Source organism: Megascapheus bottae, chromosome 10 (genome assembly GCF_031878675.1).
Source record: "Megascapheus bottae isolate mThoBot1 chromosome 10, mThoBot2.hap1, whole genome shotgun sequence".
NCBI classification, from domain to species: Eukaryota; Metazoa; Chordata; class Mammalia; order Rodentia; family Geomyidae; genus Megascapheus; species Megascapheus bottae.
This window is the reverse complement of record NC_143518.1, coordinates 56,843,859-56,861,047: the sequence shown is the minus strand read 5'-3', so window position 1 is coordinate 56,861,047 and position 17,189 is coordinate 56,843,859. Positions and strand designations below refer to the sequence as shown.

At 51.6% G+C, this 17,189-nt stretch overlaps 1 protein-coding gene across 2 annotated transcripts; it reads right to left on the bottom strand.

The window, feature by feature from the left end:
- Positions 1–3,227: 3,227 nt before the first annotated feature.
- On the bottom strand, positions 3,228–12,278 carry Fmod (fibromodulin). 2 transcript variants are annotated; one of them, XM_090341389.1, is made up of 4 exons: positions 12,260–12,278; positions 11,977–12,030; positions 8,238–9,232; positions 3,228–3,528 (listed from the first exon to the last, which is right to left on the bottom strand). In XM_090341389.1, exons 3-4 carry the CDS (start codon positions 9,223–9,225, stop codon positions 3,377–3,379), a joined length of 1,140 nt encoding a protein of 379 aa, XP_090197515.1. In that variant the 5' UTR covers positions 9,226–9,232; positions 11,977–12,030; positions 12,260–12,278; the 3' UTR covers positions 3,228–3,376. The 2 variants fall into 2 exon arrangements, with proteins under 2 accessions (XP_090197515.1, XP_090197514.1); XM_090341388.1 differs by lacking the exon at positions 12,260–12,278 and having other exon boundaries at positions 11,977–12,150.
- Positions 12,279–17,189: the final 4,911 nt, after the last annotated feature.

Genomic DNA, 17,189 nt, shown 5'->3' with positions numbered 1-17,189 from the left:
CTCTCATACTTTTCTGCTCTGGCTGACCTTGAACAGTGATCCTTACATCTCAACCTTCTAGTAGCTAGGGTTACAGTGTGCTCCCACACCCCGCTCTTCCCAGCCACGTCTCAGTGTTTATCACACCACAGGAAGGGTAGGGTTTGTTGTTTGGAATCTGTCACCGTGCTGGGTCAGGACTGCTTGCCTTTGTTCTCTGAAGTCCTCCCGTGTCCACCCAATGGCATGCCCCCATACTTACTGATGAAGAGCAAATCATAATTAAAACATTCACAAAGGGATTGTGAGTGTTAGAGAATAGATTCAACTCTACCTTGCAAAAAAAAAAAATAACATACATTCTCAGCCATGGGAGCTCATGCTTGTAATCCTAGCTGCTAGGGGGCTAAGATTTGAGCATCATGGTTTGAATCGAGCCAGATCAAACAAACCTGAGAGATTATTACCTCCAATTAACCAGCAAAAAGCTGCAAGTGGAGGGGTTGCTCAAGTGGCAGAACACCAGTCTTGAATGAAAAAGCTAAGTGAAAATGTAATGCCCTGAGTTCAAGCCCTAGTACACACACACACACACACACACACACACACACACACACACACACACACACACACACACAATGTGTTCTTTCTACTTTCTGTTTGCAACAGCCCATCCATCCTCACATCTTCCACATCTCCCCCTTGCCTTAGTAAGCCATGATTCCAGGGCCTTCAGGAAGCCCAGTAAAACAATGGGGCAATACTAACAGGCTGGGCAGACAGATCTTTCATGCTCACCAACTGGGTGGCCTCAGCTGTTTTATGCCTCAGTTTCCCCTTGGGTAAAATAGTAAATGACAATACCTACTACATAAGAGGTCCACAAAAGTAAATGAGGTAAGTTAACATACACAAAGCTTCTGGCACACAATAATAACCCCTGATCTCATTGCATCCTCAGGAAAGAGGCAGCAGAGCCTGAGGGATGGTCTTTCTTGTCTTGTTGTGTCTGTGGTAATGCGCTGGACTGAGAGCCAGGGCAAGGACTGCACTCTGTGTAGTTTGGGGAATTCCGTCTCTCCTCCCTCTGGTGCCTCAGGGCAGCGGGGCCTGGCTTGCTCTCCAGGAGAGAGGACTGTGGCCTTGGTTACGGCTCTCTTCTGATCATCCTTCCTAACTCAGGCTCCAGACAATCACACTCAAATTCATGGTCCCCGCATTAAGAAGGAATTAATTGTGACACTCAGGAAACGATAGGTATGCTATTGGCCTGCATTAGTACTTGGTCAATGGCTATTGTCATTTCCCTGTCAGAAGATAGTGGATCATCCTGAAGGGGGGGGCAAACACAGCCTGTTCATAGCATCTGCTAAGCCCCTAGCACATCTGGCTGGAGGAATGCACTCAGGAGCTGCGACACTGTCTTTCAATTGGGCTTGGCTGCCCGGGGCTGCCTTCAGTTTAACACAGTGGCCACTAGAGGGCGATAGGAGTTAAGACACAATATCCAGGGCCAGAATGGATGGACAAGAGAGAATGGTGGACGGAGAGGGGAAAAAATGTTAAAATCACTGAGAAGTAAAACCCAGTTGGCTCATCATGGGAGAATTCCAACAGAAAGGAACATGTTGGTTGTTGTGTTGACAGGCTTACAGATGGACTTCGGGAGTGCAATGTTTACCAACCTGAGAGTTTATACATGAAGTTCTTAGCTCCGTCTTCCCAAACAGAATAGAAAAGAGAAAGCTTACCCAGTCCAAGCTGGGGGTGAGTGTACGTGGTTCCTGTCTGCTGTCGATGACTCCACTCCCAAACATGCGCTCGTAAAATAACTTTATTGGTCAGGTTAGCCACCATGCATGCCTTTCCTGTAATGAGAATCCTTTATAATAAGGGACATGAAGGTGATGCAGATGCTTTCTGAAGAGCCTGGGGGAAGGGCGGCCTGGCCCCGGGCATCAGAGCTCTCTGTTGAAATGAGCTGGTTTGGCTTTTGTGGATTTTAGGATCTGGAGCCAAGAAGGAAGTCTAGGACCCCCTCTTCCTTTCCCTCCTCCCCTTCTTCCCTTTCTGGAGAAGCTGCTGGCAAACAGAAGTGGAATCAGGGGGTGTCCTGGTATCGGGGGTGGGCTGCACTGGGGCTGAATATCCCCAGTGGGTTCTTGCCTCTGGCTGTCAGATGACTGAACCCCAGAAGAACAGCTGGGTTCAGCCCGACATTATATTTGAGATCTGAAAAGAAGTAACTGCTCTGCAGCCAAGTGATTCAGGACCCGAGGCATCTTAGAAGAAGGGGTGGAAGCAAGCGAGGGCTGCTGAGCCCGGCGAGCACTCTCAGCAGAGCTGGCTGGCACTTTGAACGCTGGCCTTAGGAAAATCAGTTCCCAGAGATGACCGCACCCCCTCCTCCGGGCCAGCAGGGCACACTGGGAGCTGGTTGGAGTCTGTCTTTCCTTTCAGCATATCAAGCCTTCCTGCCTAGATGAAAGGAAAAGGCTGTCTTGCTCGTGCTTTGAAAACCGCACGGCCTCCATCTTTGAGGCTCGGTGTGTACGTGGGGAAGCGGAGCATGCAGGCAGGATGAAACGCCAAGACAGTCCTTCAGTCTAGCTAATTGGCTGTGGGTTATGAAAATGACCACCGGTCTGGCCTCTCCTTTGAAGTCAGACCTCCTTCCAAAGAGCCGCCCAGCTTCGAATACAGAACCTCATCAAGGCATCCTGGCCCAGGCCGTGCCCCCTCCTGCAGCTGCTTGTGACCACCTTCACCCCACTGGTGATGGCCTATCTGGTGGCTTTCCATAGGGGACCCGAGAGAAAAGAGCGGGGCTCTCCTCATTGGTTGCCAGGCAGCCCTCATGCCTTGGGGTCTCCTGGCTGCTTCAGGCAGGGACAGAAGAGCCCTCTGTAAAGCAGGGCTAAGTGGATGAGATGGAAAGAAGGGGGGAGGAGAGAGGGGGAGGAAAGGGAGGAGGTGGCTGGGCCAGAGTGTTTGGAGGAGGGATCAATAGAAGCAGAGAACCCGCAGGAGCACAGGGCTGCTGGCAGAGAAAGCCGGAGATTGCTTGAGAATTAAGGTTATGCGCTAGATTGCTCAAGCGACTCTTCAACTGCCATGACTTTAATTCACCCAAGAGAACTCAACATTCGTGAGATTCCGGGGCCAGGACTTAGGATGATTCCATCCACTCCCTGTCTTGTCACTGGGGAACAGACAGCTTTTTGCCTATACCGTCAGCAGAAACCTGTCCAGTCCCTGATCCCACCTAGAGGGGAGACGCTGAAGAGGAGCCCACAGAGCTCTGTCACCGGAGGACTGAGCCAGACCTCCCAGCAAAAGCCAAACCAGCAAGCTGAATGCAGTGGGTGTGTTGGGGCTGTGGGCCAGGGGCCGGGGCTCAGATCTCGATGAGGCTGGCCAGGCGCAGGCAGAGGGGCGCGTCCACGGGCAGAGCGCTGCGCTGGATCTCATTGCCGTCCAGACGCAGCACCTGCAGCTTGGAGAAGTTCACGACATCCACCACCGTGCAGAAGCTGCTGATGGAGAACTCTGAGGAGACAGGAGGGGCGGGCAGGACCTGAGAATTCCAGATCACAGATCGGAAGTACAGCCTCTGTGTGTGTGTGTCCCCAGGCTGGAGCCCAGGGCCCTGTCCCTGAGATCTTTTTGCTCAAGGCGAGAGCTCTACCACTTTGAGCTACATGCAGTGCCACCTCTGGCTTTCTAGTGGTGAACTGGAGTCTCACCGACTTCCCTGATTAGGCTGGCTTTCCAACATGATCTCCAGATCTCAGTCTGCGGCATATGTGCGATTACAGGCCTGAGCCACTGCTGCCTGGCTGACATGGCTTCCTTGAAGCTGCTTGGATGAAGATGCCCAGGATGGAAGTTGGGGAGGTTGTTGGGGGGCGGGGGTCGATGTTCCTCAGGATTGGATGTACCTGGCACAGGTGGACTCGGGACTAGGAACAGGAGAGGGCTGTACCTGCTGCTGCAGCTCAGCTTCATAGCTCAGGGACTCATGAATGTCCTTGACTATCCTTCCTGACACCGCTTGCTTTTGTTCTTTCTGTTTATGGGCAGCAGAGGGAAGCAGAGTGGCACCAGAGTGGCACCAGAGCTTTGAAGTGCTTGATTGCTTTTAGAGAGGGAGAGAGCGTTGCTGAATTGCCTGAGAGGGAAGATGGGAGATGGGAGGGCTTCCATCCTCAAGATCTCCTGCCACTTTGCAGACTGGGAAAGTGGCAGGAAATGAAAGACAGAAACCCTGGGCTGAGAGACAAGCTGTGCTAGAGCTGTGAGGAGGTTGCCGATGTGTCTGAGTATCTGTGAGAGCCAGGCTCTGAGGTTAAAGCAAGCTGGAAACTCAAGCTGCTTGCTTGGAGCTCTACTGCTTGAGCCATGCCTCCAGTCGTGGGGTTTTTTTGCTGGTTATTTTTTGGAGATGGAATCTTAATGACTTTTCTGTCTGGACTGACTTCAAACCACTGTCCTCCAGATCTCAGCCTCCTGAGTAGTCGAGATCACAGGTATGAACATGCTGAGGAGGGAAGTGTTTGAAATTAGCATTATCAATTGAGTTGCTACATAGTCTAGGCTGGCCTTGAACCTGCGATCCTCTTGCCTTTGCCCCTGGAGTGCTGAGAATCTAGGCGTGCTTCACTCTGCTTGGCCTGCATTACCAGATACACTTAGTCTTAAGAACTGACTGAAATTCTACTGGGAGAGACTGAGGAGGCTGAACTGAAGCACACGACACAATACGCCAAAGTCCAGGAGGAAATCCACACCGGGGGGGGGGGGGGGGAGAGCAGGGTGGTGGTGAAGACCTGGAATGCTTGTGGCTGCTTTGTCCAGGGGGCCAATGCGATGGGCAGGCTGGGGACAGAGTGTGTTTAGAGGCTGGGTCTGTATCATCGGAGGGGCCTAGAGGCCTTGTGGATCCATTCAAAGTCAATGCCAGCTCTATGGAAGCTGAACAACAGGTAGAGGACCCCCCCTCCCGTGCTCCCACTTGGAGCCCACAGACCCCAGATGGTCTGCTGAGTTCCTGATTCCAGCTGTGGGCACATTAGTACAGTCTGACTTAGAGGAACTAGACACACAGCATTTATGTGTCTATAGACTGACCACACTGGGCAGCAGCTTCCCAGGAATTGGGCAGGGACAACATTTTCCAGCACAGATTAAATACTGACCTAAGTCTTTCCAAACTCCCCCTGGTACCCGCCCAGCTACCCTGGGTCCACTGCTTCTGAATAACTTTCCTGATGCCTGCTGCCTCCCTGTTGCCAGGCTGGAAAAACTGAGGCTGACTCTGGAGGGAGAGGGAGGGGAGGGCCAGCAGGGAAGGGAGAAGAGGTGGGGATTGACTGGTCCCCCTTGCATGCCAGGGGCTCCCTCAAAGCAGGCTTTCCCCACTCCCCACCGCCTTGTCCCCAGCTGGCTGTGTAGGGACTGCCCTCAGTCCCCCTAGGAGGGGAGACAGAGCTGGGGAGGGGGCTGCGTCCTGCCAGGGGTCTGGGTCAGGGCCTTTGAGGCTGAAGACAGGCGCTCTGGGCTTGGCACTATAAGGTCTGGGTGACCTGGAAAGACGGCTTTTTCTTCTCTGGCCTCAGTTTCCCCATCTTTCAATTGGGAGGGGAGGAGAACACAAAAACCAACAACAAAATCATTAACAACAAGAGCTGTTCTCCTTTCCCTTCCCTCCCCTTCCCTCTCTTGCTCTTCCCCTTCCCCTCCCCTCTCTTCCCCTTCCCTTCTCTTTCCTTCCCTCTCCTTGCTGTACTGGGGTTGGTTTTCAGGGACTCATCCTGCTAGGCAAGTGTTCTAGCATTTGAGCCACATCTCCAGCCCAGATGTGTCTTCTTCAAAGTGCTCATGGGAAGAAAGCTGACAATGGTTACCATGTAATGTTTTAAAGTTATGTGCCATGCCCCCAGGATTAAGCACTTGGCATAGTTTTGTTGCTTGCTTTAAGACCAGTAAGGCCTTGGAGTTGTTTTTTGAGAGAGAAGATGGGGGCAGGGGTGGGGTGAGAGGGCAGAATAAGATAACCAGGAAAGGAATTAGACTTTAACTTTGTACAAATGGAAGGCCCTAGAAATGTTCAGGTTGTCTGAACAGAGAACTCTCTTGCAGGACCTGGAGCTGCTTGTGGAAGCAGTTTATTTTCCCACCAGCTTGTGGGAGGCCCAGATGTGAATCCACAGGAACGCAGAAAGGTGAGATGTGTGTGTGTGTGTGTGTGTGTGTGTGTGTGTGTGTGTGTGTTGGTCCTGGGACTAAAACTCAGGGCCTGGTTGCTGTCCCTTAGCTTTTTTGCTTAGAGTTAGAACTCAACCACTTAAGCCACAACTCCACTTCTGGTCTTTTGCTGGCTAGTGAAAGATAAGAGTGTTATGGACTTTCCTGTCCAGGGTTGGCTTTGAACTGCAATAATCAAATCTACTGAGTAGGTAGGATTACAGATGTGAGCCACCAGGCCTGGCACTAAGGGACTCTTGGACAGGATAGCTGTTTTGTTTGTTTGTTTGTTTTTGTTTTGGTCATGGGGCTTGAACTCTGGGCCTGGGTACTGTCCCTGAGCTCTTCAGCTCAAGGCTATCACCCTATCCTTGAGCCATAGCCCCAGTTTCCATTTTCTAACGATTAATTGGAGATGAGAGTCTCATGGCTTCATAGTGCCTGGGTTGGCTTTGAACTGAGATCTTCAGATCTCAGCCTCCTGAGTAGCTAGGATTACAGGCATGAGCCACCGTGCCCGGCTTAGGATGGCTGTTTTTGATATTACATTTTCATGGTCACACTTGGATGGAGCTCAGCACATACTGTGCCTTTTTTCTTTTTTTCCCTTCCTTCCTTCCTTCCTTCCCTCCTTCCTTCCTTCCTTCCTTCCTTTCTTCCTTCCTTCCTTCCTTCTCCACCCCCTTTCTTTTTAACACTGGGTCTTAAATTCAGGGCCTCAAACTTGCTAGATAGTTGATCATTGCTTGGCAAGGACTTGCAACTTGCTTTACCACCTGAGCCGCACCCCCAGCGCATCATGAAACATTTCCAAAGAGAGGAAATTCAGAACAAGTGACAGGTAACTGTGAAGACGGATGTAAAGTCAGGGGCAAATGTGAAGCTTTCCCAGCATGCAATATCTTTCAGACTCCTCTAAGGACCCTCAGCATTACCCCAGGAACAAGAACACCCCAAGAAACACCAAGAAAGAGAGGCTTTAAACTCAAATCAGTTTGTAGTCAGTAGTGTCTCGAATCTCAGATGAAAGGGCCAGACAGTCAGTGCTCCATCCTGCCTGGGCCTTCTGTATTCCCCTCCCAGGCCCAAGTGGGCCTCTCTCTGGCTCCTTGCTAAAGGACTGATCTGTGGGGTGGGGAGAGAGGCCTCCTCTCCCTGTGTGCTTTCCCTGCCTACCTTCTCAGCAGGCTGTACTTCAAAGCCCTCTGTGTGGTCATTACCCGTGTCCCCTCCTGGGAGAGCAGAGGACTTTGCCCCAGAGAGGGGAGGTTAAACGCTGGCTCAGAACCTTCCAGCAGAGAGGAAAGCATCGAGTCCTGCAGGCATGTAAGCAAGTTCTGAACACAAGATTCTAAGAGGAAGGCAGTGGGAAGCAGCAATTCCATCTGGGATGCAGGTGGATGCAGATCTGTTGTGCAGGAGCCTGGGAGGGCCAGGGAACCATGCCCCCTCCCCACCACCTTGTGGGTTCTCTGCTCAGCCACCTGGGGCTCCTTGGACTCCAGGGAGAACTAGCCAGAGCCAGCTCTGAGAGCAGCACCTGGTTACACAGCAGCTGTTACGTTTACCGCCCCCCTCCCCCCCCCATAGCCCTCGCACATATTCCTCTGGAGCCTTAGACTGACACTCAGCTCTTCTGGGAAATCCTCTTTGGATCCCACTCCCAGCCTAGTTCCTTAGGGGTGGAACCTGAATGGGTACTTCCTGCACCTCCTGTACAAGGCTATGGCTTGTGTGTTCTCTTGGTGGTACTGGGACTTGAACTCAGGACCTCTCACTAGACAAGCACTCTACCACTTGAGCCCCTCTCCAGCCCTTTTGCTGTGCATTTTTGTTTTTAAGGGTCTCACTACGCTTCCGGGGCTGACCTCAAGCTCCAGATAGCCCTACCCGTGTGGCTGTATTACAGGCATGTGCCACCACACCCAGCTCCACGAGGCTTCCCTTCCACCCTTTGATTGGGCTGTGTGGGTTTCCACTCCCTCCACCCGCCTGCCCTGCCAAGGCCTCACCGTTAATCCTGTTGCCCTGGAGGTACAGGTTCTCCAGGTTGGTGTTGACCGGGGGGATCTTCTGGAGCTGGTTGTAGGACAGGTCAAGCTCCAGGAGGCTGCTGGAGTTGAAGGTGTTGGTGGCCAGGCCGCTGTTGGTGAGACTGTTGTGGGACAGCCGCACGTACAGCAGCTTGGGGGAGCCCCGGAAATAGCTGTCGGGGACCGTGTAGACGTTGTTGTGCTCCAGGTAGAGCTGCTCGAGGGCGGAGGGCAGCCCGTCGGGCACCCTGCGGAGGTGATTGTAGCTGAGGTCCAGCAGGATGAGGGACCGGAGCCCCCGCATGGAGCTGCCCACCTCCTGGATCTCGTTGTGCTGCAGGTAGAGCGCGGTGAGGTTCTCCAGGCCCTCCAGGGCGTTGTTGGGGACCCTGGAGATCTGGTTGTGGTCGAGGTGGAGTTCCCGCAGGGAGCGGGGCAGCGGCCCGGGCATCCGGGTCAGGTTGTTGTGGTCCAGGTAGAGCCGCTCCAGCTGCCTCAGCTTGGAGAAGACCCTCCTGCCCACCTTGTCGCTGGTGATCTGGTTTCCGTGGAGGGCCACCCACAGCAGGCCCGTGGCGTTGTCAAACACACCCTCCTGGATGGCGGAGATCTGGTTGTTCTGGAAGTAGACATACTTCATGCGGGAGGGCACAAAGGGCAGGTACTTGAGGTTGCGGTTGTCACAGTACATGGCCGTGGGGAAGTTGGGGGGGCAGTCGCACTCCTGGGGGCAGTCGCGGGGCTCCGGGGGAGATGGGGAGCCATAGAAGTAGGCCGGGCCCCCGTCGTCCACTCCGTAGGGGTAGGGGTAGGGGTCGGCGGGCTCGTAGGGGTAGGGGTCGTAGGGGTCATCGTAGGCCGACTGCTGGCTGCGGAGGTACTGGAACCACCAGTGGGAGTCCTCCTCGTACTGCCCCTGGCACAGGCAGCAGAGCCCCACCAGCAGCAGGAGGCCGGCCCACTGCATCGTCTGCCTGCAGGGCGGAGAGAGGGCAATGGAGGATGGCACCAGCTGGGCAGATGGCACTGCCCAGGTCAGGGACCCAGAGCTGGAGTCCTGCTTCTCTCCTGGGGCTCTCTTCCCAGTGCTCCCCTAACCTGGGGCCAGTGAACTGCCTTCGGCCCTGCCCAGGGAGAGATGAGAAGAACCAGGAGGGAAGGAGGGAGGCTGCTAGGAGGGGCAGGTTCTGAGGGACCATGAGTACCCTGAAACAGGGGAGCCCATGACCGTATGTGTGTATACATGTGTGTATGTGTGTGTTTGATAGGGCCTACCCAATGGCTGGTATGACAGGAGGGTGTGTAATACAGGCGGTATTGTGTGTATGCCCGTGTGTGTGTGTGTGTGTGTGTGTGTGCACATGTGTGCGTGCACGATGCTTAGAAGTGATGGGATTTTCTTCAGACCTGAATTCGAATCCAGTAGGGACACTCAGGGGCATAATGTTTTCTGAGGGTTCAAATGGTAAGTTCTCTGGCTCTTTCCATGTCTCCAGGGGACCTCCAGCAGTGGCTTAGGGCAGCCAAAGGGGAGATCTGAGCTGCTTGTGGGAGATTGCTTAGTCTCCTGGGCCAGGATGGTCTGGCCAAGTGTGCAGGGGGCAGGGGGGGGGGAGGGGGATGGTTCCTCTGCAGCCACTGCTAGGCCCGGGCCACTCTTTAGAGGGCTGGGTGAGACAACTCTTAGCTTAGCATTTTGTGGCTGCTCAGGTTCTCCTTCAATAGCTGCAAATCTTCTCCAGCTGGAGGCGTGGCACTGGGCATGGCACCTGGCTTCTAGAGTTGCCACTGAGTGTGTAAGGCTCTGGGTCACTCTTCTCTCCCTGCCGTGCTGCCCTGCTCATGCATGGAGACTGGGGAGGACAGACAATGAACAAGCGAGGAGCCCTAGACAGGAACAGACATGGAGGCTCTAGGGTACGCCCAGGCAAAGGTGGCCTAGGACGGGTTCCAGCACCTTCTTTCTTATCCGGAGCTACCAGCCCAGCAATGACAGTTGATCCCTGAAGGCCCCTCACAATTCCAGGAAGCTTGGTGCTTATGACAGTGAGAGAATAGGGCTAGTTCAGGGAGAAGCATGGGGTGTGGGATCCTATGTGAGGGAAACGGAAGCTATGGCAGAAGAGAGACCCAGAATGGCATATCAGGCTTGACTACCCTACTGTGAGTGCCAGATAACCCATCATGCACTGTGAAGCATGTGGACAGAGCATTACCTGTGAGAGATGAGCTTAGAAAGCTTAGAGATGAGCAGAGAAAGCTTAGAACCAGTCTTGGCCTGGAAGTCCTGAGTAGCCCCATCTTGCCATTAGGCCTTGCTGGATTTTTCTTGTGGACAGGAGAAAGTGAGGAACATAAAAACCAATGTGCCCAACATTGGTGGCTCACGCCTGTAATCCTAGCTACTTAGAGAGATCTGAGGATCACAGTTTGAAGCCAGCCTGGGGAAGAAAAGTCCATGAGACTCTCACTCCAACAAACACTCTGAAAAAGCCCAAAGTGGCTCTGTGGCTCACATGGTAGAGCACTAATGTTGGAATCTAATGAGCAGCTGAGCAGGGCCCTGACTGAGACGGCTCATCTAAGTCCCCACTAGTCACCTAACCCTCCAGATCTTTTTCCTGAAAGCAGGTCTCTCAGGCCCACGTCATCCCACTGGCCCCTGGGCTCTGGAGAACAGGCGCCCTGGCTCATCCTTGGGCAGCCTTGGGCCTCAAACAAAGAGCCACAGTGTTTCTGAGACACAGACCCAACTGCCCAGTGCCTGGGCACTCTGGCCGGTCTCTGGGCTTGGCCAGGAAGAAAAGATGGAAGGCACGGCCTACTGCCAAGAGCACATTTTTCCATGCTGCTGTAGGACCGAGGTGGCTGTCTGGAGGGCTGGCACAGTGGGCCTCTGTCTCCATTCCTTCTTCTTCCTCCAGATCGGGCACCTTGGCAGAAGAAAGCCACCTTCCTCTTGAAGATACAGCTTTTCAGGGTTGTGTGCCCAGCTACTGTGGCTTCTTTAGAGCCACAGCTGCTGGAAGGGCTTGGTGGGGAGCCAGCGAATATCCCCACCGCATGCCATCTCCTTGGCAATGCTGCTTCAGGACCATAATGGACAGACTTGCCTGTACCCAGAGCCCATACAGTGTGACTGTCACTCTCCAGCCTCAGGGAGCGGACTCAGGAGCTCTGGTGCTCTTCTCTTCCCAAAGCCAAGGAGGGAAGAAGGAGCCCCATGAGCCATAACTCCCAGGATGTGGCCAATTCGTAATTTTATTCTCTTTCTTTTACTCCAGCACCCACAGACATAGACAGAGACACACAGACACACAGACACACAGACACACACACACACACACACACACACACACACACACACACACACAAATCTTGCCCCTCCAAGCAACATTTGGATACTAAGACCCCTCTACATGAGCCATTATAGGGGCATGCTGGGGTACCCTCCAGCATGCTGGTGGGATTTGTGAGTAGCTAAGAAGAAATTCTGGTGGACATGCTTACAAATTGGAGGTTCCCAGCACCCGCAAAAGAGCTATCAGGAGAGAGGCTTCAGGCAGGACCCATCTCTCCTCTTTCCCTTGCCCTCTCCACCGTCCCCAGGGTCACGGTTCAGGTAGGGAGGAATCGTTTCTCCTGCCAGTTCATTTCCTTTATTTCTTCAGTGCAATTACAAAAAGACAAGAATCCCAAGCCAAATGCCAGAACTTACCTTGGGTTGGAGCTTTCGGAAAGTGACCACGTCCCTTAGTCTGGCCTCCTGGGGCTGGAGAAAGAACAGAACGTGTGAGAGAGAAGAAGAGAGAGGTGCAGAACTGAGAGTGTGCGGGTCTGTGCCAGGCCAGGGCCCGCCCCCAAATTCCTAATCAAGTATGGTGAAGAGAGGGGCTGAGGAGCCTGGATTCCGGCTTTTTGTAGGGGCGGAGCTCACACTCCACTGCCGCAAAAAATCCTGCTGCTGGCTGCCTGTGTCAAAACCACCTCTTTCCACTCACTTATCTTCCATGAAGCACTGGCAGTGCGGGGCCTCTCTGCTGAAAACGTTAGTGGCGCCCAGACTCTGTTTGTACCGTGCCTTATGAAGCGCCTGGGTTTCTCATTAAGCCCACAAGGCAGATGTGGGAGAGCTGAGGGAGGGCTGGCATTTAGGAAGAGTCCTCTTAACCCTTTCCGAAGCTAGGGTTCCCCCAGAGAGCTGTGACTTGCCCTTCTGGGCTCAGGTATGGGATTAGTATAGAGAGCGACAGCCCACTCCAGCTCCCATCCACCTCTGACCACTGAGACTTTTCTGGGGCTCAGGCCCCTCAGGCACCCTGCCATTGTGATCAGGGGGAGGCAGGGATCTCCTACTAGTTGTTCACTTAGTCTATAATGGCATTGACTGTGTCTTTCCTCCCATTGGTGGTGGGGGATAACATTTGCTAGGCTGGGTTGTAGTAAGGTCATGGAAGTGAGCTGCACATAGCTGGCACACTAGGTGATGGAAATGGTACCTTCCTACCTGGTTTACAGGTGCAGAATCCCTGAGCAGAGGAAGAGTTGATCAGACAAAACAAGTGGGTAGAAGCTAGGCAGTTGAAGGGATTCCCCCACCCCCAGGTCCCGAGGCTTGAACTCAGGATCTGGGCACTGTCCTTGGACACTTTTTACTCAAGGCTAGTGCTCTGCCACCTGAGCCACAGTACCATTTCTGGCTATCTCTGTGTATGTGGTACTGAGGAATTGAACCCAGGTCTTTGTGCATGCTAGGCAAGCACGCTACCACTAGGCCACGCTCCTGGCCCCATGATTACATTTTTTAATTCACATTTACTTTTTGTTTTTGTTGTTGCTGATCATGGGCCTTGAACTCGAGCCCTGAGCACTGTCCCTGAACTTTTTTGCTGTAGGCCAACACTCTATTAACTTTGGCCCACACACACTACTTCAGTTTTCTGGTGGTTAATTGGAGATGAAAGTCTCACAGACATTCCCGCCTGGGCTGGCTTTGAATCTCGATCTTCAGATCTCAGCCTCCAGAGTAGCTAGGATTACAGGCGTGAGCCACCAGAGTCCAGTTCACATTTACAGGTTTTCTTTTTGTTTTTGCTTTTTTTTATTGCCAGTCCTGGGCTTGGACTCAGGGCCTGAGCACTGTCCTTGGATTTTCTCAAGGGTAGAGCTCTATCACTTGAGCAACAACACCACTTCTGGCTTTTTTTCCTATGTATGTGGTACCGAAGAATCGAACTAGGGTCTTCATGAATGCTAGACAAGTACTCTCCCACGAGGTCAAACTCCCAGCCCATATTTACAGTTTTTAAAAACACAAAGAAGGAACTGTTGTATAAAGAAAGGAGGGGGCAGGGAGTACAAGCAGGAGCCCAGTCTTGGGAGAGGAGAGGTGTTAGATTAGACTGCTGTGGCAGGGCTAGGAGAGGGGATAATATATTTTAAGTACAGACTTGAGATATCTGGAAGATGAATCAAGTTTAGGAGTTGGGGAAAGTCAAGAATGACTCAGAATCTGAACTCAGAGACTGAAGCTCCTTCCTTGGCTTTTTTGCTCAAGGTGGTGCTCTACCACTTTGGCCATATCTCCATTTGTGGCATTTTGTGGTTTTTTTTTTCCCCCCCTCCAAAGGTAAGAGTTTCACAAACTTTTCTGCCTGGCTTGGCTTTAAACTGCCATCTTCAGATCTCAGTCTCCAGAGTAGCTAGGATTATAGGTGGGAGCAGCCAGCCAGATTTTTGTTCTTGGTGGTGGTACCAAGGGTTGTGAAGCAAGCCACTTGAGCCATACCCCCAGCTCTAGAATTTTAATTTGAGCAAATGGATGGGGTACCAATTCCTGATGTGGAAAAGTTGGGGAGGATCAGTGTTGAGTGGAAAATCAGGGTTAGACTTAGGATGTGCTAAGCTAGAGCTGTTGAGCTTTGAGTGTGCATCTATGAATGTGAACTTGGAATTGAGGGGCCAGGAAGGAAGCACTCAACAACCATTAGAACTTGGATGCTGTAGGATCTTGGTAGCTTAGACAATCCATCTGTCTAAACACTCTTCTCAAGTAATGGGCTTATGGCACCATCCAAAAAAAAAATACCCCTATTTTTTAAAGAAAAAATACCGGTTGAGAAATCCTCAAAGGATTTGAATCTGAAGAATTTAGAACTGCCAAGGCAGATGGCATGCTGGGTTTCTGCAATTCGTTTGAGCTGTTTACTTAACTTGTAGACTGTCGGAAAAGTTCTTGTCTGGAGCCCAGTCTCCGTGGGATATAAGAACAGTTCTTCAAAAAAGATGAAAAATTCTGAGCTGGGTGCAGTGGTGTATACCTGTAATCCTCGCCACTCAGTAGGCTGAGGGCTAAAAGTTGCAGTTCAGAGCGAATTTGTGTGGCAAAGTTTGTGAGGCTCTTATCTCCATTCATCACCAAAAAATTGGAAGTAGAGCTGTGGCTCAAGTGGTAGAGCACTAGCCTTTAGAAAAAATGTTCAGCATCTGCCCAAGCCCTGAGTCTAAGCCCCCGAACCGGTACACACACACATACACACATGCACACATACATAAAAGATAAAATATCCTGGGGCCGGGAGTTTGGCCTAGTGGTAGAGTGCTTGCCTAGCATGCACGAACACCGGGGTTCGATTCCTCGGTACCACATACATAGAAAAAAGCCGGAAGTGGTGCTGAGGCTCAAGTGGTAGAGCTCAAGCCCAGGACTGGCAAAAAAAAAAAGAAAAGATAAAACATTCTGAATGAACCTTTGCTGACCACCTATTCAACCTAACTTGCTTATGGTATCCTCTTTAATGGTGATGGGGGTATTTTGCACTGGAATTAGGGGCTCAGTGGTGTTAAGTTGCTAGGTGAGTAGGGATAAGACAGGTATTTGAACCTTGGTCTCCCAGGAGCCTATAACTACAGGAGTAGATGGCAGCTTGGGGCAGTGATGGCCCTTGTGCTGGCAGTGAATTGTTTCACTAAAAGGATGCTCAGTGGCTCAGTCTGCCTGAATCTCTGCACAGAGGTGTGTAGGGATGAGAGGGCAAAGGAATATGAGGGTTCTCTTCCTGATCTCCTGTATACTTTGCTTCCGTTTAGTAAAGAGCATCTAAGACCGGCACCCATGGCTCATGCCTGTAACCCTAACTACTCAGGAGGCTGAGATCTGAAGACTGAGGTTTCAGGCCAGCCCAGGCAGAAAACTCTGCGATGCATATCTCCAACCACCCACCAGAAAGCTACAGCTGGAGCTATGGGGCTCAGGTGGTACAGCACTAACCTTGGATAGCTCAGGGATATCACTTAGGCCTTAAGCATGCCCCCAAGAAAGAAGACGAGGAAGAAGAGGAGGAGGAAGAGGAGGGGGAGGAGGAGAAGGAGGGGGAAGAAGATCTATTCTGTGTCTGGCATGGTCTTCTGTGTTCTGGGGACACAGAGGAGGTTTTAATAAAATGCCTACCAGTAACAATAAAGCAGATAGCTATGCAGCAAGCTCTGATCTCAAGAATGGCCTCCACATGAGGCCACAGATACTTCCCAGGCCACTTGTTAATTATCTTTGAGTACAGAAGTGATCATTTCAACAGGGGACCCTGGTCTGAGCAGCTGTGCTTCAGCTGACCCTTCTCAGATGGGTCTAGATTGCCGGGCAAACCACCCACCCAGTACAGATGTTTGTTTTCCACATTCCAGTATGCTGACTCATACTGCATTTACTAACAGTACAAATCAGTAGAGTCTGGGGACCAAATATTGACTGGGCTCTTTTCTAACCAAGCTGCACAAAAACAAAGGAAGGGGCAGTGCTCCCATGTATTTGACCATTTCTAAAGCAATGGGGTTGGCTCCAGGCCTTTACTTATCCATCCTGTATCCAGGCAGGCTAGAGGGCTCTTTGGGAATTCTAGAGAGTGTCTTACTGTCCAAAGTGTCATTTCTGACCTGTAAAGGAGGCTCAGACCTCCATTTAGATGATTTCTGCTGTTTCTGTGGTCAGAGATCTAGGCCTCAGAACTGGGCTATTAAATGGGAAGCCAAGGAGGGAATCAAAACCCTGAGAGGCCACAGGTAAAATCTGAGACACAGGTGTTCTTTGGGAGGTTTCATGTCGCTTAATTATTTACCTGCAAATGAAAGATAGAAGCAGTGGAATTCATTTTTGAGGACTCATTAAAATATTTTTTTTGGCAGTCTAAAAGATGAATTATATTTTGGGCTCCCCACAAAGCCTGTCTGTCTTTGGTAATCAAAGCTAGGCACAGTAAACACCACTAACCAGGCCAGGAAAAGCCTTTGCACTTTGGGCCAATTAGACTTTCCAGGGGTTCAGACCACTGCTATTTCCTCCCTACCCAGAAAAGTACCGGTTAAGTCACAGCCCTGAGGCACAAAGTTGCCCCTGACATTGAACTCACCCTGTCTGGTGAAGTAACTTCTGACTCAACGTCCCACCAGAAAAAACTGACACCCCTTTTTTCTTCATGTCCCACAGGACTGGACAATCCTGTGTTTAAGACACAACATTGATCTCAGACAACGTAGGGATGGCCGGAGGGGTGGGGGAGGAAGCAGACTGAAATTCTCCCAAACAGGATTCTGAAACTGGACATGAAGAGGTCATTGGAAAGATGATTGTAGTAATAGAATCCAGGCCCAGTTTCTGGCCCATCCTGAAATCTCATGGCGCCAAGGGGGGAAGTTTTAACAAATTTGATATTTTGATGGAAGTCTTAGGTACACTGGCACCAACAATGGTGTCCCAGAGTTTCCAAGAGGGATGTTTTCCTTTCCTTGGCACTGAGGGGTCATCAGAAACCCTCACCAAGGACAGTCTTCGTTTTCCAGAAGGATGAATGTCATGATGATAGGGGAGCTGAGGAAACAACTTGTTTGTCTTCAATTGTACAAGGAATAAGACTTAAGTTTCAAGTCCTTGGGGAT

Bases quoted from the DNA above. Each gene is read 5' to 3' on its own strand.
- Fmod (XM_090341389.1), bottom strand. From the start codon at position 9,225: ATGCAGTGGGCCGGCCTCCTGCTGCTGGTGGGGCTCTGCTGCCTGTGC. The intron at 3,529-8,237 runs GTGAGGCCTTGG...CTGTCTCCTCAG, and splicing joins CCAGGGCAACAGGATTAACG to AGTTCTCCATCAGCAGCTTC.